At 42.1% G+C, this 19995-nt stretch overlaps 1 protein-coding gene and 1 long non-coding RNA gene across 2 annotated transcripts in view; one reads left to right on the top strand and one right to left on the bottom strand.

The window, feature by feature from the left end:
- The window catches only part of LOC102149850 (uncharacterized), a 52912-nt gene that overhangs the window by 16837 nt on the left and 16080 nt on the right, over window positions 1-19995 (top strand). Inside the window, exon 2 of the long non-coding RNA XR_001379666.3 lies at window positions 6861-6978. This is a non-coding gene — a long non-coding RNA (uncharacterized lncRNA). The remainder of the gene's footprint in view (window positions 1-6860; window positions 6979-19995) is intronic.
- The window catches only part of IARS1 (isoleucyl-tRNA synthetase 1), a 79409-nt gene continuing 64450 nt past the window's right edge, over window positions 5037-19995 (bottom strand). Inside the window, exons 31-34 of the mRNA XM_001491121.7 lie at window positions 17806-17931; window positions 13777-13920; window positions 12657-12809; window positions 5037-5608 (exon numbers count right to left, since the gene is read on the bottom strand). Coding sequence (XP_001491171.3) covers window positions 5526-5608; window positions 12657-12809; window positions 13777-13920; window positions 17806-17931 — 506 coding nt within the window. The 3' untranslated portion in view covers window positions 5037-5525. The remainder of the gene's footprint in view (window positions 5609-12656; window positions 12810-13776; window positions 13921-17805; window positions 17932-19995) is intronic.

Below are 19995 nucleotides of genomic sequence, written 5' to 3'. Positions count from 1 at the left end.
GGAAGAGTCCATTTCTGAGGTCAGTCAGGTGTTTAGCAGATTCTAGTTTTCTGTTGTAGGACTGAGGTCCCTGTTTCCTTGCTGGCTGTCATCTAGGGCCAACCTTAGCTCCTAGAGCCCTCTCTCCAGTTCTTGCACTTAGACCCCTACGTCACAGAGCCAGCATTGGCATAGCAAACCTTCATGTTTGGAGTTTGTTATCCCCCTTCCACCAATTTCTCTTGCCTCCAGCCAGAGAAAGTTCTCTGCTTTTAAAGATTCCTGTGATAGATTGGGTCCATGGCCCACCCAGATAAGCCAGGATAATTTCTTCAATCTTTTTTTTTGTGTGTGAGGAAGACTGGCCCTGAGCTAACATCTGTGGCCAATCTTCCTCTTTTTGCTTGAGGAAGATTGTCACTGAGCTAACATCTGTGTCAATCTTCCTCTATTTTATGTGGGATGCTGCCACAGTGTGGCTTGACGAGTGGTTCTAGGTCCACACCCTGGATCTGAACCTATGAACCCTGGGCTGCTGAAGTGGAGCACACAAACTTAACCACTACACCATCGGGCCAGCCTTCAATCTTAAAGCCTATAACCATGATCACATCTGCAAAGTCTCTTTAGCATTTAATATATTTATAGTTTCCAGGGATTAAGGTGTGGACGTCTATACACAGGGGAAGGTGGGGGTGCTATTCTACCTACCACACAAGCTCACTAACGTTTTCTCCTTTGTTTTCTTCTAGAAGTTTTATAATTTTAACTCTTACGTTTAGTTCTCTGTTTTACATATATATAGTGGTAAAATACACATATTGTTATATTTGTTATGTTTATATTTTGAGTTAATTTTTATATAGAGAGGAATAGGTCAAGGTTCTGTGTGTGTATGTGCGTGTTTATCTATGACAATGCACTTGTTCCAGCACTATTTTGGGGAAAAGATTATCCTTTTCCCATTGACATCCATGGCATCCTTAAAAAAAGTCAATTGAAAATATATATGTGGGTCTATTTGTCAATTCTCTATTCTGTCCTAATCATCTATTTGCTATCTTTATGCCAATTCCATAGTCTTAATTATTGTAGTTTTATAAGTCTTGTAATAAGGTTAAGTCCTCCAACTTTGTACTTCTCTTTGAAAGTTATTTGGCTTTTTAATTATTTTTTTATTGAGGTCACATTGGTTTATAACCCTATATAAATTTCAAGTGTACATCATTATATTTTGACTTCTGTACAGACTGCATTTTGTCCACCACCAAGTGTTATCTGTCATTGTACACATGTGCCCCTTTACCCCTTTCGCGCTCGCTCTGCCGACCCCCTTCCCCTCTGGTAACCATCAATCTGATTTCCGTATCTATGTGTGTTTGTCTTCCACATACGAGCGAGGCCATATGGTAATTGTCTTTCTCTCTCTCACTTATTTTGTTTAGCATAATACCCTCAAGGTCCATCCATGTTGTTGCAAATGACAAGATTTCATCTTTTATGGCTGAGTAGTAGTATTCCACTGTGTGTGTGTGTGTGTATATATATATATATATATATATATATACACACACCACATCTTCTTTATCCATTCATCCATTGATGGGGACTTACGTTGCTTCCGACTCAGCTATTGCGAATAATGCTGCAACAAACATAGGGGTGCATATATCTTTTTGACTAGTGTTTTCATGTTCTTTGGATAAATACTCAGAGGTGGAATAGCTGGATCATATGGCATTTCTATTTTGAATTTTGCTTTCAAATCCTTTGCATTTCCATATAAAATTTAAAATTAGCTAGTTAATGTCTATGAAAAAAAATCCTGCTGGCATTTTGATTGGGATTACATTGACTCTATAGATCAATTTGGAAGAACTGTGAGCTTAATACTGAGTCTTCAAACTTCTGAACGTCATGAATTGTTCCCTCAAAATTCATATACTTAAGCCCTAACCCCCATGTGTATGTGGGGATAGAGCCTTTATAAAAGTAATGAAGGTTAAATGAGGTCATAAGAGTGGGGCCCTAATCCAGTAGAACTAGAGTCCAGGCAGGAAGAGGAAGAGACACCAGGAGTGCACATGCAGGGAAGAGGCGATGTGAGGACATGGTGAGAAGGCAGTCATCTCCCAATAATGCCAAGGAGAGAGCCCTTGGGGAAAGCAAACCTGCAGACACAGTGACCTTGGACTTCCAGCTCCAGAACTGTGAGAAGGTAAATTTTGGCTGTTTAAGCCCCTGTCTGTGGAATTTTTTATGGGGCCCTAGCTGACCAACATAAACATGATACAGCTCTTTGACTCATACAGGCTTTCTTTAGTATCTCTAAGCACTATTTTATAATTTTCAGTTATGAGTGCTGCATATCTTTGGTCAAATTTATCCCTATTTCACATTTTTGATGCTATTACAAATAGATTTTAAATTTCATTCCCTTGCACTTATTAAACTTTTTTTAGAATAGTTTCAGATTTATAGAAAAGATGCAAAGATAGTACAGAGTTCCCATATACCCCAAACCCAGTTTACCTTATTGCTAACATCTTACATTATCATGGCACATTTTTCACAACTATTGAGCCAACCATGGTACAATATTGTTAATGAAACTCCATACTTTATGTGGGCATCACGAGGTTTTCCCTAAAGACATTTTTCTGTTCTTGGATCACACCAGGATGCCACATTTAGTTTTTATGTCTGTTTGTCCCCTCTGGTCTGTGACAGCTTCTCAGACATTCCTTGTTTTTGATGACCGGCAGTTTTGAGGAGTCAGGTATTTTGTAGAATGTCTCTCACTTTGGGTCTGTCTGAGGTTTTTGTGGTTGGACTGGGGTTATGGGAGGACCGGAGGCAGAGCACCATCCTCCTCACGTTGTATGGTGAGTACACCAAATCGTGACTGACGTTAACTTTCCCCTGTCTGAGGCAGTGTTGCCAGCTTTCTAAACTGTGAAGCCACTTTTTGCCCCTTCTTCTCTCTACTCTTTGGAAGTAAGTCGTTAATTAAGTACAGCCCACTCTCAAGGTGGGGGGAATTAAGGTACATCACCTTGATGGGGAGTATCTACATAAATTAATTGGAATTCTGTACAGGAGATTTGTCTCTTCTCTCTCATTTGCTTATTTATTCAATCATTTATACCAGTATGGACTTATAAAAATATATTTTATACTTTGGATTTTAATCCAATACTATAATAATAAAAAAAATTACTTTTTTTTTTTTTGGAGGAAGACTAGCCCTGAGCTAACATCTGCTGCCAATCCTCCTCTTTTTCCTGAGTAAGATTGGCCCTGAACCATCTTCTTCTACTGTATATGTAGGATGCCTGCCACAGTGTGGCTTGTCAAGCGGTGCCATGTCTGCACCCGGGATCCCAACCAGTGAGCCCTGGGCCACGGAAGTGGAATGTGCAAACTTAACCGCTGTGCCACGAGGCTAGCCCCAGAAAAAATTATTTTGTTCAAATTCTCCAGCTTTGGCCACTGGGAGATTTTTCAGGTTGGCTTCTGTCCCTTTGATAAGTCTCTTTGACATTTAAAATTTTTTTTAATTCTGAAAAAAATATATAAAACTTATCAACTTACCCATTTTTAAGGATACAGTTTAGTAGTGTTAACTATATTCAGGTCATTGTGCAAAAGACTCCTAGAACGTTTTCCTCTTGCAAAACTGAAACTATTTCCATTGAACAACCCCCGCTTTCTCCCTCCCTGCAGCCCTGGCAGCCACCATGGTACCTTCTGCTTCCATGAGTCTGACTATTCCAGGTATCTCACGGAAGCAGAATCGCACAGCATTTGTCTTTCTGTAACTGGCTCACTTCACTTAGCATAATGCCCTCAAGGTTCATCCTTCTTTTTAAAGACTGAGTAATTTTCAAGGGGCCAGCTCCGTGGCCGAGTGGTTAAGTTCACGCACTCTGCTGCGGCGGCCCAGGGTTCAGATCCTGGGCGTGGACATGGCACTGCTCATCAGGCCACGTTGAGGCACATCCCACATCCCACAACTAGAAGGACCTGCAACTAAGATATACAACTATGTACAGGGAGGGTTTGGGGAGATAAAGCAGAAAAAAAAAAAAAAAAAGATTGGCAACAGTTGTTAGTCCAGGTGCCAATCTTTAAAAAAAAAAAAAACAAAAAAAAAAGACTGAGTAATTTTCATTTGTACATATAGACCACATTTTCTTTATCCATTCTTCCCTTGATGGACATCTGGGTTACTCCTCTCTTGGCTATTGTGAACAATGCCACAATGCACCTAGGTGTGCAAATCTCTCTTCAACACCCTGCTTTCAATCCTTTTGGATATATACCCAGAAATGGATTGCTGGATCATGTGGTAATTCTGTTTTTAATATTTTGAGGATGCTCCATACTGTTTTCCATAGTAACTGTAATATTTTACATTCCCACTAACAGGCACAAGGTTCCAATTTTTCCACATCCTTGTCAACGCTTGTTATCTTCTGTTTTGTTTCCTCTGACTTTGTGGGTTGGATTTGAATGCATTTATCGCAGCAGCCAGAGACGCACCATTTAGATCTCCCCCAGGAGAGTCTGATGCAAGCAGCATAGTTGGTTGACAGTCTCCAGCTCCTGCACTTCAGATCCAGAGGCCTTTGTGCCCAGGCCACACTCCCCCTCGGCTGCTCACAGCCAGACCGAGCAAGGCAGGAGTACAAAGCCAGGTCATATCTGCCCAACTCTGTACTCTTTCTAGGCTTTTTCTAATAGTCATCCTTCCTTCCTCTTCTCTCTGCACAGGGAAGTTCAGGTGTCAGACCTCAAGGGCAGCCTGCAGGCTCCCGCCACCTACGCTGCTCCCTCTCCCTTTACCCTTCACGTATGTTTCCTCCAGTAAGTTCTTGCACATCTAACTGCAGCTTGGCATTTGCTTCTTTGACACACAGGATTTTGGGAAGAAGTGAAATTAGATGTTTAGTTTACTGTCTTAATACAGAAGTCACTATTAAGTTTTTGTGTTCTTTAAAGATTACAAATTTCAAGTTTCATTAACTATGGGAGAACAAATTACTTCTAACACGTTTATTATCTGAGAGAAAGTTTGTTTATTGTTCTGATTTACTGAAACTTAAAATATTCCATCAAATTACCAGGAAAATCCAGATAGCAGAATATATAACATTGTCCATTCCTTCAAGAGGTCCCAAATAAGTTTTACAAGGCCATAGAATGATATATATATATACCATGCCATTTAAATCACTTCTACCTTCTATACTTAAGAATTCAAGTATAGAAATAAACTCTGTCGTGCTGCGGTAACATTGTAACTGTCCCCCAACATGACTGCCTAAGTATTTAAGGTTAAGTGTGAATATTTCTGTGAGGTCTCAAGTCACTTGATGAATTAATCACATTTCAATTTTAGACCAAAAGCAGCATATAATACATGCACCTGAAGGAAATTTCTTCACTGTGTCTCCGTGTGTGTGTGTGTGTGTGTGCGTGTGCGTGTAGGGGGCAAATATACACCAGGTGAAGGCTGACTGAGCCACACTGATAACTGAATGTTAGAAGTCTGCTGTCGTTGGTAATACAGAAACATACACAGTCTTCGTGTTCAAGGTCTTCATGGGAATTTCTTCTGTAATTTCTAGAATGGAAAGAAGAAGTTTTTAGAAAACCAATTTTCTACCTATTCTGGATGAATATTTAAAAAATGTTAACTGCCTGTGTACTAAGGAATTTGGCCTCACCCTAAGAGAGGTCTGACCTTTGTCCCAGCTCCTTGGGGAACCTCGAAACCCTTGGGATTTCCTGGGTGATCTGAGTGTCGTTTGTTATTCTCACCTCAACACACGTGATAGTTTATGCTAATGAGATGACTCAGGGTGGGGCCTGTCACACCAGAAAGACCAACCATATGACTCAGGGTGGGAGCTTTGGGTCATGCAGTATCATCTGAGATTGAAACCAGCCACGTGGGCAATGAATCAGTCATGCCTACGTAATGAGGCCTCAACACAAAACTCTGGACACCAAGGCTCAGGTGAGCTTCCCCAGTTGGAAATACGCTGTACACACTCTCAGGACCAGGAGGAGGTGACACTGTCCATGACTCCTTGGGGAGAGGACAACCTGAAGCTCTGCATTGGTACTCCTCCCAGATTCACTCTGTGCATCTCTTCCTTTGCCTGGTTCTAGGTTATATCCTTTCCCTATAATCATTGTAGTTGTGAGTTTAATAGCTTTCAGTGAGTTCTGGAGGTCCTGCTAGCAAATTTTCAAACCTGAGGGTGGTTTTGGGAAACCCTCTGAACTTGCAGTTGCTAGAAGGACAGTGGTCTTGTTCAGACTCTTCCCTCTGAGTTTGTAGTTGGACCCTAACTCCTTACAACTGGGGTTAGAAGTCTTGGGCAGACTTCTGGAGGACTGTGTCCTCAACCTAACTAACTCTGGGTACTGTCCAAGATGTCCCCAGACCCTGCCCCAAACAAATATTTTCTATGTCTATGGAAAAGACCTAGAAGCCATGGGCCCAGCTTTGTGGTTTCTAATATTAACTCCCTTGAGAGGAAGGACGGCCATTCCCAGGTCTGGATAAGCCCAGGACACGTTGCTATGCCAGAAAGCAAGAAGTTATCAAAGGCTGAATGCCCGTGTTGAAGAACACAGGAGCCAATATGGCCAAAGATAAAAGATTTGAGCGTTCAAAAGTATAACACAAATGCGACTGATTAAACCACACTGAATACATAAAAAGCTCAAAAAGAAAGAGAGACAAAGAATGAGAAAAGAAAAATTTAAAAAGTTCTTTGCCTACTGTGGGGCATCTTGCTTCTAGCCAGATCTGAATTCAAAGGGAAGGGAACAACTTTCTCTAAAAATGGCTCTTGTCCTAGCAGGAGTCCTGGATGTGAAAATACCCTCAAAGCTGCCTCCTTAACAGATGACTACAGAATCTGAGATGACATTAAGAATCTAGTGGAACAAACAAGAAGGCGTCAGTGAGTTTCTAAAACTGTAAGCATTATGTGATCCTTCTAACTTACCAAATTATTAATATTTTATGAAACACAATTTTGAGAGGAAAAATACAATGAAAATGAGGCTAGAAATACCAGATTGGGAAATGATACTGGATTGGCTTCTTGGTAATCCTGGGTGACTGACTTAACCTTCAAACCTCTTACCTACTAAATTTTTGCACAGTCAGCCTCAGAGCAGTCAGAGGTAATGAGACAGTGCAGATAAGGCTGCTTTGTGAATCATAGGTAGTATTACTAACATCAACTCATACAAACGTGATTCTACCCCTGATCAGTTTCAACCAGGTGCCTGCACCCGCACAGAACAGGTGAGAGACGGTAACAGTTCTTCACTTCCACCGCTCTCCTGCACTTGGTGACCAGCAGATTTGAGGGATAAGAAAGAGGACTTAAGAATGTCTTTCAAGTGTTATACAATCTTATCAAAACAGGAAGCTATGTATACAGTTGAGCTTTACTACCAAACCACAACGAAACAGCCAAGTGTGATGGAGGGAGAGTGAAAAAAGCCTTCTGATAGAATGAAAGCTTCGTGGACACACCTGGAAAGAAAGCTAAGGACTGGGACAGGAAGGATCTTGTGTGTGAAGCTAAAGAGTCTGAAGTATTAGAGAATGGGGAGCCCTGGGGGTCCTGGCAGGGGAAGATCATGAAGGGAATGTTCATGAAGACAGTTACGGTGGAGGAATATGGGCTGCAGACAGGTTGTTTCGACAGACAATGAAGCCCCAAACCAGTGAGGGTAAGGAGACAAGGGGGAGTCACTGAGAAGAAACCTGAGCACTGTGGTTGTGTCTCATTACAGAGAGGAACCCAAGTGGAAAGCAGGCTTTAGTTTTCAACAATATAGCAGAAAGTTTTAACGTACAATAAAACATTAATTTGTAAAAAAAAATACATAGCTAAGCAAGGGAAGAAAATGAGGGAAATCCATAGAGGCCAAAAGTTATGAATCTCAAGAGTTACCTGAACAGTAAGATTTTCTGGTGGTCCTGGTGGCTTAAACTTATTAGCACTAAAAGGCTAGCAAGATAAGAAAAAGCCTAGGGTCTACCCGAACTGGGAAGCCTGACAAAACCCCCTCAAAAAACTGGGGCCTTAGGAACCATGGCAAAGGGTAAATTTCAAAAAGATCCTTCACTACAGAGAAGAACAGTTAAGAGAGCGTAGGGGGTTTGACATTGGCCTTCCAAGAGACATGCTGCCCACATTCTAATTCCTGGAAACTGTGACTGTGACCTTTTCTGGAAAAATGGCACGAGGACAGAAGAGTAGGAGGCAACGTGACCAGAGGCAGAGAGCAGAGTGATGCAGCCACGAGTCAAGGAGCGCTGGAGCCACCAGAAGCTGGAAGAGGCCAAGAACAGATCCTCCCCAGAGCCTTCAGAGCGGATACGGCCCTGTTGATGCCCTGGTTCCACTCTGACCTCAGAAACGTGAGAGAACGCGTGCCTGTGATCTCAGGCCCCTCAGTGTATGGAGATCCACAGTGCCAGCCACAGTAAACCAGGAAGAGGACTTGCCTCACTCAGCCTTGTTTTGAGTAGAGGTAAACAGCACATGTCCCCAGGAGAATTCTGGTGCTCACACATGACTGGGGCCAGAACTTTCTCAGCACTCTCTCTGTAGCCCAAAATAATTGAGTTTAAATGGGGCCTGGGTTGACAGTGTCCCCAAAGAACTAGAGAAATGCTCCTTTAAACTGAGATTCAACAGGAACATCACAAAACAAACGGTCAGAATCAACACTGTCAGAACTCCAGAAAACAGTCAAAGGTTTATGGCAACGAGTGAATGTGAATCAAGGAAAAGGTGACTTGAAAAGGGTAGGACAGATCTGTAGCATTCTCACTTGCACCTGGCCCAGGCCCCCAGCTTGGCGGTGGGCTTGAAGACAGCAGCCCATGTTCCTGGTGAGGGACCCTGGTCTATGTCTCTTCTAACCTGGGGGCTCCCTGAGGGCTTACAGAAGGTGCTTGTCTCTGTTTTGCCTAACACAGAACTCACTCGGGGTGAAAAAGCAGTGGGCTTTGCTTGAAAACACTGTAAGGCAAACAGAAAGCTACAGCTGCCTGGGGCAAAGGTTATGGCTGAAACACACCATAGACAGCTCAAGGTCTGAGAGGCAAAGCAGAGGAGTCTCTGTGGACAGTTAGGGCATTAAAAAGGGGCCATATATACTGGACAATTAACGAGCCACACGCATGCCCAGGGCAGGGTGCATACACAGACAAGACCTGAGAAGACCCCAAGCTTTCGCTTCTGAAAAAGGGAAAAAGCTATTCTGATCAGATTTGGCTGATCTCCAGGCTTGGTGCAAATAGGAGGTGAAGGCTGAGGCAGAGCTGTGAATAGCCCGGCTGTGCCCAGGGAGCGCCCAGCACAGAGCCCCTGCAAAACCTGGGGAGGGGGTATTCTGTTTTCAAACTTTTAGCTCCTGGAGGTCAAGGAAAATCTCTGTCAAAACAGTAGCTGAGCACAAGCTAAAGGAACAGAGAGTTCAGTGACTACACACAACCAGGAATAGAGTCTTTACAAAAGTAGTTTGGAAAAGTCATAAAACAAATGGACGATTACAGCCTTTGACAATCAAAAACAGCAAACCCTGGGAGGGGGAGAACCTGATTTCCAGAGTTACCACATTGTAGTATTCAAATGTCTAGTTTTCAACCAAAAAAATCACCAGGCATACAAAGAAACAGGAAAGTATAGCCCATTCACAGGAAAAAATAAATAGAATCTGTCCCTGAAGAAATGTAAACACTAGAACTTACTAGACAAAGACTCTAAATCAACTGTCTTAAATGGAAAACCACAGACCCCTGGAAATGCCAACAGAAACCAGGGACAAAGAACCAAAAGAAACCGAGAAAACAATTTATCAACAAAATGAGAATGTCAATAAAGAGAAATTATAAAAAGGAACCAAATAGAAATTCTGGAGCTGAAAAGTAAAATAACTGAAAAAAAGTCACTAGAGGGACTATACAGCATATTGGAGCAGGCGGAAGAACCAGTGAACTCGCAGACAGGACATCTGAAATCATCCACCTGAAGGAACAGAAAGAAAAAAGAATGAAGAATAGTGGATAGAGCCTACCGGCCCTGCGGACCACACGTCAAGTGGACCAACATGCGTGTGACGGGAGTTTCAGAAGGAGAAGAAAGAAAGGGCCAGAAAGAATACTGGAAGATTAAATGACAATCTTGAAAGCAGCAAGAGAGAAGAAACATACTAAGGAAATCAGTAAGATTAACAGCCACTTTCTAATTGAAACCGAGGAAGCCAGGGGCAGTGGGATAACATATTTAAAGTGCTAAAAGGAACAGCTATCAACAAGAATTCTCTATCTGGCAAAACTATTCTCCAAAAACTAAGGAGTAATTAAGACATTCCCAAACAAACACAAGCTGAGGGAGCGCACTGCCACTAGGCCTGCTCTCCAAGAAGTGCTGAAGGGACCCTTCAGGTTGAAACGCAAGGACACTACACAGTGATTCACAGCTGTATGGGTGTTGCATTTTTGGTTTGTAACTCCACTTTTTGTTTTCTACATGATTTTTTAAAAAGATAATATACAAAACAATTAAAAATTTATGGTTTTGGGCAAACCGTATGAAGACGTAAAATCTAACAAGAATATCAGTAGAGGAAGAGCTGTATAGGAGCAGAGTTTTATATGCTATTAAAGTTAAATTGGTATCAATTCAAACTAGATTGTTATAAATTTAGGATGTTAATTGTAACCCTCGTGGTACACACTAATATCTAAAAAAAAAAAAAAAAACCACAAAAGGAAATGAGATGAGAATCAAAACAGCACACTACAAAAAAGTCAACTAGACACAAGGGTGGCAGTGGATGAAGGAAATGAGGGGCAAAAAAGGCATAAGACTGACAGAGAAAATCCCAGCAAAACGGCGGCACTCCTTCCTCATCAGTCATTACCTTTTTTTAACCAGAGCCTAAAGCACCTGAGGGAAAGGAAACACCCAACTCGAGCCCCCTCTAGCCTTCCTTTCCCACATCAGGAGGAAAGAGAAAAGGCTGAGAAACACCTGTGAAGGCCACAGCCCAGGGCCAGGCTCACGGAGACGGAGAACTAAGCGTAAACTCTCTAACACTTCCTGCTTCCTTCAGCCTGCAGCTTACCACAGCGCCGGACGGCCCCCTCTACGACGGGTGACAGGGATTACAGCCGAAAGAACAGGCGCAGCTCTGACAGTATTTAAAAAAATTCCCTAGGGAAACCACAAGACAACAGAGGAGGCAGAAACAAGGGCTCCAGAGGAGATTGTGGCCTCTGACACCCACAGCTACAGCCAACAACAAACACAGCCTGACTACTGCCAGATAACATAAACCTCACAATAAAGGCCTGGTCACCCCAGTTCTTCTCCTCAATACATCATGTCTGGCTATCAGCAAAAAATTACAAGGTATTCTAAAAGGCAAAAAACACAGTAGGAAGAGACAAAGCAAACATCAGATGCAGACTCATATGACAGAGATGTTGGAATTACGGACCAGGAATTTAAAATAACTAGTGTTAATACCCTAAGGGCTCTAACGGAAGAGTGGACAACATGCAAAAACAGATGGGTAATTAGGCAGAAAGATGGAAACTCTAAGAAAGAATTAAAAGGAAATGCTAGAAATCAAGACACTGTAACAGAAATGAAGAATGCCTTATATAAAAAAATCTATGCCTAGGCTTATCATAGTCAAACTGCAGAAAATCAAGATAAGACGTAAATTTGGAAAAGATAACATCCAGCAATTTTCCACCCGTGCTGGAAGACACAAATCCTGGTTCAGAAAGTCCAATACATCTCAGGCTGTGAGACTATAAATAAAAGGATGGGATGGTAAAATGTTTCCAGTGGGGATGACAAGAAGGACGGCTATAAACAGAAAATGCAGATCTCACCAAGGGCCGCTGTTTGGGGAGGGGTTGCAATGGCAGCAATATTAAAGTGAACACGTGTGATATCTTTACAGGATAGAACAGAATGCAGAGGGGAGGGCTAAGATGTCAGAGAGAAGCTGTGAGAAGAGCCACAGAAGCTGACGTTGCAGAGTGGATGATGGAAAGGGAAGGCCGAGAGAAGGAGAAAACAGGTCCTTGCAGACACCAGCCTGTGCCTTGGCAAGGTCCTGGGTCAGAGTTTTGAGTCTCTGCTTTCTGGATTATGAAATGGGGCATATGCTGACCGATGACCTGGCGCTTCACATTCTTATGTAACTCATTGAGGCAATGCATGTGAGCATGCTTTATAAGCTGTAAAGGAGGAGGTACAATGTCATTTATAAGTTCCCTTCAAGCTATTATTTTGCAATACTGTGATTATTTTGATTCTTGGGGAAGAGAACAATTTTAGGATCAGCAAATATGCTAATTTACCTAGAACAACATAGCAACATACCAACATAATTCTTAGGTTATTTCCAAAGCAAAAAGTAACCATCTTTTTAATTATTATTATTTTTTTAACATTACAGTATGGCCAATTTCTGAAGAGCAAACAAACAAAAAAACAGTAGTACTCTCTCACACACATAATCTACAGTTGGTCAATGGTATCAAATTGAAATTTCAACAAAAGAAAAACAAAATGAAAAAAATTTAGTATGTTTTATAATCTCCTCACCATCCGTTTGAGTCTCATTCAGAAACAGCTTTAATTTCCTGCTCCGAAGGCCAAACACCTTGGCTGCTTCATACAGAAGACCCTGGTGGGTGAGTCCACTCTGCCCAAGTGGGTTTTCAAGCAGGAGAGTGCCCACTGTTCCCATTAAACACTCTACAGAAGAAAGAACAAACTGGATTAAATCCTAGAGTTCACCCCCTAGCTATTGGATCCCTAGGCAGGGCTGCAGACAGCACTAATGGCAGAGCTAAAGGCTTTGAAAGCCAGCCGCGGAAACAGGAGCACGAGTGGGGCAGCTGTACAGTCAGCAGATGCAGCCTTAAACAACCCACAGAGGGAAAGGGGAAGGGGAAAAAGAAGAACCAACTAGTATAAAAGTCCAGCAGCTTGGGGAAGAGATATTCAGCAAGCAGTCAAATGAAGAGCCCAAAGGTTTCAGCAACAAAGTGCAAACGAAGACCCCAAAATACCCAGAAAACATAAAGTCAACCTAGTCTGTTGATCAAGACATGACTTACATACAACAGTTTTCAGAACACTTTCCAAGGAAAAAAAACAAGGCAAAATTAAAATGTTTTGGTGGGGTCAGACTGGTGGCACAGCGGTTGAGTCTGCATGGTCCACATTGGAGGCCCAGGTTTGCCGATTTGGATCCCAGGCATGGACCTACGCACCACATGCCAAGCCACGCTGTGGCAGGCATCCCACATATAAAGCAGAGGAAGATGGGCACGGATGTTAGCTCAGGGCCAGTCTTCCTCAGCAGAAAGAGGAGGATTGGCAGCAGTTAGCTCAGGGCTAATCTTCCTCAAAAAAAAAAAAAAAAAAAAAAAGCTAAAACGTTTTGGCACTTTAACAATTTAGCTTCATTTAGCTGTAATTTTTACCTAACTAATGCATGTCATTTCCTGACCACGTCAGATGGATGAGGGTGTTTCTACATAAATACACTAAAAGAAACAAGCCTTGTGCACTCCCCAAGGCCGTGTGGGAGTCTCCACTTTAATCACTACACTGAAGCTGCCTTGAAAAGTCCATGCAAGTCCGAGAGGTTGAATGTTAAAAGAAACAGTGCCCACATTGCCAGGTGAGGGTGCTCGCAGTTGGGGGAGGCACACACCTTGTGGGTCCGCGTCCAGAAGCTGTAGGTTGACATACTGACAGAGGAGAGCACTGGGACTGTCGATCAGAGAGGGGGCCGATCCTGCAGTCACACACAGTGTTTTTCCACTAAGACTCAGTAAATCGGTTTGGTTTTGTATTTCTAAAAATAACAACAACAATCATTCTTTCAGGGGTAGAGAGATCAGAGCTGAAGTCATTCACTTTTTCCTATTTAATTAATCTATCATCTATCCTTAAAGTAAGGCTTTCCATTTATTTCTGTTTATCAAAGGACACTATCTTTTCTATAAAATCAGGCTTTAACGATGTGCAAATAGTAGGAAAGTAGTGTTGCAAAATAAATAGCATAATATTCATAACTTAAAATATAAGGAAAATTGTTTACTCCCCTTTTACCATTTTCTCTGTATATTACAGCTCCTCTTAATATATCCTCCTATATTAGAATCCCAAAATTCACCATGAAAAGAAGCTTTATAATAAAAAATGATAATTATAGTCAGAAGATAAAACAAGTTATTTGATTCAACAACATGTGGAAAATAGCAAGACACACAGAACACATGTAGCATAATTTATATAAAATTAAACAGTATTAGGGATGCAAACACAGGTGAACGACTGGTAGTGGCTGTGACCGGGGACAGGAGAAGTAGCATGTCTGACACCGGGCTGGGGCGGATCCTCAAGGAAAAAGGGACCTGCCCCACCTAGTGGATGGATGCCCATGCCCAGCCCGGGGCCGGGGGTTTTCTCTCAAGCCGCACCTGTCACTTCATGGAAACTCCTGTAGGACCAGTTGATAGAAATTATTTCAAGCCTGCCGTGTGGACGGTTCTGCATGACATGCTGCCCCATGGAGAGTGGACGACTGCAGTCCTACAGCCTGCTTTGATTCTGGGTGGCCCTGAAGAACAGTGGTGGACGGGAATCCTCCCAGGGGGTACCACTTCATTTAGAGCAGCTGGTTGTTCATTTTGATCAGGAGAGATTGCCAGAGGAATGGATCTATACTAATTCACGGGCAGTGACTAACAGTTTGACTGAACAGGAATGGTTAGGGATTGGAAAAAACAGAAGTGGTTTGCAAGGAAGTCAGGGCAAGAGGTATGTGGACAGATCACTCCAAATGGGCAGACTGTGTGAATGAGGATCCTAGAAACTAGGTGGATAATACGACCCATTCTGTGGAAGTCAGCTGGTCTTTCCCAGTCACTCCTGTCCTTGCCCAATGGACTGATGAATGAAGAGGCCATCCTGGCTGGGAATGGTGTTACAGATGGGCTCAGCAACATGACCTCCACTCCCGAGGCTGATTTTGCTACAGTGTTTCTCACCCGCCAACAGCAGAGGCCATCACTAGCTCCCAGCATCATATTATTGCCAGGGGAGTTGAGGAGGGCTCCTGACGGCAGGCTGGCTACTGGGCCACTTCCACCATGGAAGAGGCAGTGCCTATTTCTACTGAAACAGACACTTCTTTTGGAAATGGATTAGCTTTGCTGCCTGCAATGCTTCCGTCAAACTCCATGGACTGTCTTATTATTCACAATATGCATCTCACACAGCATTGCTTCTGACCAAGAAACTGATTTTTCAGCAAAGTGTGGTAAGGCACGCACGTTCAGGAAATTCACTGGCCATACCACGTTCCCCATCATCACGAAACAGCTGGTCTTGAAAAACAGTAGAATGGCCTTTTGAAGACTCAGTTTCAGGACCACCTGGGTGGCAACACCTTGAAGGGCTGGGGTAATGTCCTTCACGATGCCCTTCATGCTCTAAATCAGGGACAGGCAGACTATGGCCCCTGGCTGGCTGCCTGTCCGTTTACGTAAACACAGTTTTAATAAAACACAGCCTTGCCCCTCTTTCACATATGATCATGGCTGCTTGTGCATTATAATGGCAGAGTTCTAGCTCCTAGTCTAAAATATTTACTTTCTGCCTTTTGAGAAGAAGTTTGCTGACCCCTGCTCAAAATCAGAGACTCACATATGGCATGTGAAGATGAAAGCTTTGACCCATTGTCAGTTACAGAACTGAGACTGTAATGTTATGAATTCTTTCTTATTTATATAAGAATATATTTGTGTACATATTAACCAATTCTTATTTTTTCCACTCTCCTACTTTCCTATCATATAACATAAAGTATATTAACAGAATTTAACTTTATATGTCAAGTCAAAGGGGAAAGGTGCCTCAAGCTAGAAGAGAAACCAACATCGCCACAGATAAGGTGACTTTCTAAGCGGTATTGGGTGAGATGGTTAGCATATTTTCAGTTGTACAAGGGATAGTTGAACATGTGACTTTTAATTTATGATGGTCTTATCTGGAAGTGAGATATGGTTTACAGAGCCATGTGTAGATGCCAGAATCCTAAGGGGTGGACTGTGGGTGGTTTCACCCTGTGTCAACTCAGCTAAGCTAAAACTGCTTCCCAGAACTCTCCGCCTGGCCTGGTCTGGGTTGGGGCTGACCACAGAGAAAGGTGCACAGGGTTTGGAAGGGAGGAGTTTAGTTACAGCCACTTTGTTTGAAAGGTCAACGTTGGGCCCAGGCACCATTCAGCTTTCATGGGCTGCTGCTTGCTGGGTCAGAGTGGACAGCCACACTCTTCCTGTGCTCTTCCAACTTCTGGGCCAAGCAGACGAGCACTTCTCTGGCAAAGCTTCTTCTGCAGGTCCCCTGACAGTTGGTGTTCAACGTGGCCAGACAGATGTGGGTTCCGGTCTGCCCTTGCTCTTCCCTGCTTCTCATCCTACAGTGTTTTCAGGTAGACTCAAGCTGTCCACTGGCTTACCAGCTTCCCTGGGTGGATCCTGGGCAGAGATTTTTTCTTAGATCCTCCAACCAACCAGTCTTCCAGACCTTTACTTTCCCAATTTCTCCCACATTACTTTTGCTTCCCTTAAATGACACAATGGTAAATGGTCTTCCACAGTGGTTCTATCAATTGACAATCCAGCCGTGAAGGACAGTTCCTATTACACAGCTTCCCAGACAACACTGGACCCCGTAATTTTTCTAGTTTTTGCCAATCTGGTGGCATGTAATAGTACCTCATTGTGGTTTTTATCCGAGGTTTAGCAGTTTTCCCTTTATTTCTTGGTCATGATATTTACTCTTTTAAGCTATTTAAAAGTTTCTGAAAATGAGCATTCAGATTCATGGAGTGAGTGTACTAGTTTCCTACAGCTGCCCTAAGAATCATAAACTGGGAGGCTTAAAGCAACAGACACTTGTCCCACAGCTCTGGAGTTGAGAAGTCTGGAATCAATGTGATAGCAGGGCTGTGCTAACCCGGACCTGTCGGGATCCTGCCCTCCTCCTCCTGGCTTCTGGAGGCTCCTGCAACCCCTGGCGCTCCTCGGCTTGCAGCTGTGTAATCCCAGTCTCTGCCTTTGTCATCACATGGAGTTCTCCCCGTGTCTGTGTCTTCACATGGCTCTCTTCTTCTAAGGACACCACGCACATTGGAGTAGGGCCCACCCTACTCCGGTACGACCTCATCTTAACTAATTACAACTGCAACGACCCTATTTCCAAACAAGATCACATTCAGTGTTACTGGGTAAGGACTTCATTCAACATCTTTTTTTTTTTGCCGGGGTGGGGGTCACAATTCAACACATGACAGTGGGAGAGAATGTACTTATAATTCTTCAAAATTTTATTTAGGCTTGTCTTACTGAGAATCTGGATTTAGCAAGATGCAGGCAGTATGTTTAATGAAGTTAAAACTCACCAGGGAAGTCTCTGAAGCCCAGAGTCCATCACATGGCTAACAGGCAAGAGGTTGAGTTAAAACTGTCATCTCTAGCAAGTCCAGTGTTCCTTAGCCCTATCACACAGTAAGGAGCACCAGAAACACTGTGGCAGGCACTGCTGAGAGCCCGTCCTGACTGACAGAGTCAGGAAGAGGGCAAAGGCTACATGCATAACTGGTATGAAGCAATCATCTCCATGGGTCCACCTCATGTCAAAGCACATGGATACCTTTCAACTTTCCACGTACCTGTTTCACCATGGAAGACAGCCAGCCTTGTAGTTTTTACACCAAAAATGCTAGTAACAACACTCTTCAGCTTTAGAAGGTCCAACCTATTATCACCTTTTGGATTTTCCAGAAGCAATACTCCACCTAAAAAGCCACAAATATAAGTAAAACTGAAGAAAACACATTAAATTTGAATGAAAAGTCAAAGGAGACAAGGGGGCTCAAGCTCTAATTTCCCTTTAAGTATATACTATATACACTCTTAACATGTGCTTTGGCAATCTTTGGTAGACATGTTCCAGGGATGGAACTCCATCAGGCAATCTGCTCATCTTTTTCTAGATTCAAACTTGTCTCTATGATCTGCATTTTTCGTTTTGTGCCATTTATAAATCCCTAGGGCTCAGAGTGCTAAAAAATACTATCTGACGTAAAAATAACATCCTCAAGTGGCCCCTGATGTTGATCTATCCTATACTCTAGATTCAACTCCAGATATTTACTTCGCTGACTTGTTTGAACATTTTATTTTGAGATAACCATAGAGGCATGTGAGGTTAGAAGAACAGTAGAGATATCATGGGCTCTTTACCTAGTTTGTCCCAATTAACAACTTTGAAACTATAGCACAATATTATGACCAGGATACTGACATTGACACAGTCAAGATACAGAACAACTCCATCACCACAAGAATCCCTCATCTTGCTCTTTAAAATCTACACCTATTTCCCGCCTCCCTCTACTCCCTAATTAACCTCTGGCAAACAATCTATTCTCCATTTCTATAATTTTGTCATTTCAAGAATGCTATATAAAGGGAATCACATGAGACATAACCTTTGGGATTGACTTTTTTCACTCAGCATAAATCTTTAAAGATTCATCCAGGATGCTGCATTAATCAATAGCTTGTTCCTTTTTATTGCTGAGTCGTTTTCTATGGTTTGGATGGACGAGAGGTCGTTCAGCCACCACCTATGAAGAACGCTTGGGTTGTTTCCACCTTTTGGCTATTATGTAGAGTACAGCTACTATAAACACTTGAGTAGAGGTTTTTTGGTGAACATAAACTTTCATTTCTCTGGAATCAAAATACCCAGAAGTGTAATTGCTGGATGATTGTGGAAAGTGAACATTTAGTTTTTTAAGAAACTGCTACATGTTTTTCAGAGTGGCTGTACCATCTTAAAACTCCTACCAGCAATACATGAGAGACCCAGTTTCTCTACAACCTCACCAGCATTTGGTATTGTCACTATTTTTTTTTTTTTACTATTTCAATAGGTGTGTAGTGATATCTCCTTATGATTTTAATTTGTATTTCTATAACGACTAATGATGTTGTACATTTTCATGTGCTTATCTGTCATCTGTATATTTTCTCTTGTAAACATCTGCTCCTCTCTTTTCCCATTTTCTAATTGAACTTTTTAACTGCTGAGTTCTGAGAATTCTTTATATATTCTAGATACCTCCTTTGTTAGCTATGTGGTCTGCAAAGATCTTCTCCCAGTCTGTGGCTTGTTTTTTCATCCTTTTCACAGGATCTTTTGCAAAGCAGAGTTTTAAATTTTGATGAGATTCAATTTATCAGTTTTTCCTTTTATGGCTTGGGCTTTTGGTATCAGGTCTTAAAAACTCTTTGCTTACTCCTGAACTCTAAAGATTTTATGTTTTTTTCCTAAATGTTTTATAGTTTTACTTTTGAGTCTGTGATCCATTTTCGGTTAATTTTTATAAAAGGTATAAGACTTAGGTCTGGGATTTTTTTCTACGTATGGATATCTAATTGCTCTAGCACCATATAATGAAAAGACGCCTCAACTGAATTGCTTTTGTTCTTTTCAACAAAAGCATTTGGCCACACTGTGTGGTCTATTTCGGGTTCTCTGTCTGGAACGCTAATCTATGTGTCTGTTCTGTACTCATGCCACAGTCTTCAGATGAGTCTTGAAATTGGGTAAACTGATTTCTCCCACTATATTCTTATGTTCCTAAATTACTTTAGCTATTTTATTTCCTTTCTCTTTCCAGATAAATTTTAGAGTAATTTTGTCTATATCTACAAAACAATATTGCTGAGATTTGATAGGAATCAAGTTTAACCTGTATATTAATTTGGGGAGAAGTGACATGTTTACTATATTGAATCTTCCAATCCATGAACATGATGTCTATTTATTTAGTTCTTTGATTTTTTTATCA

The sequence above is a fragment of the Equus caballus genome, chromosome 23, assembly GCF_041296265.1.
Source record: "Equus caballus isolate H_3958 breed thoroughbred chromosome 23, TB-T2T, whole genome shotgun sequence".
In the NCBI taxonomy this organism is placed as follows: Eukaryota; Metazoa; Chordata; class Mammalia; order Perissodactyla; family Equidae; genus Equus; species Equus caballus.
The sequence above is the reverse complement of the archived record's forward strand: the minus strand, read 5'-3'. Positions and strand labels throughout refer to the sequence as shown.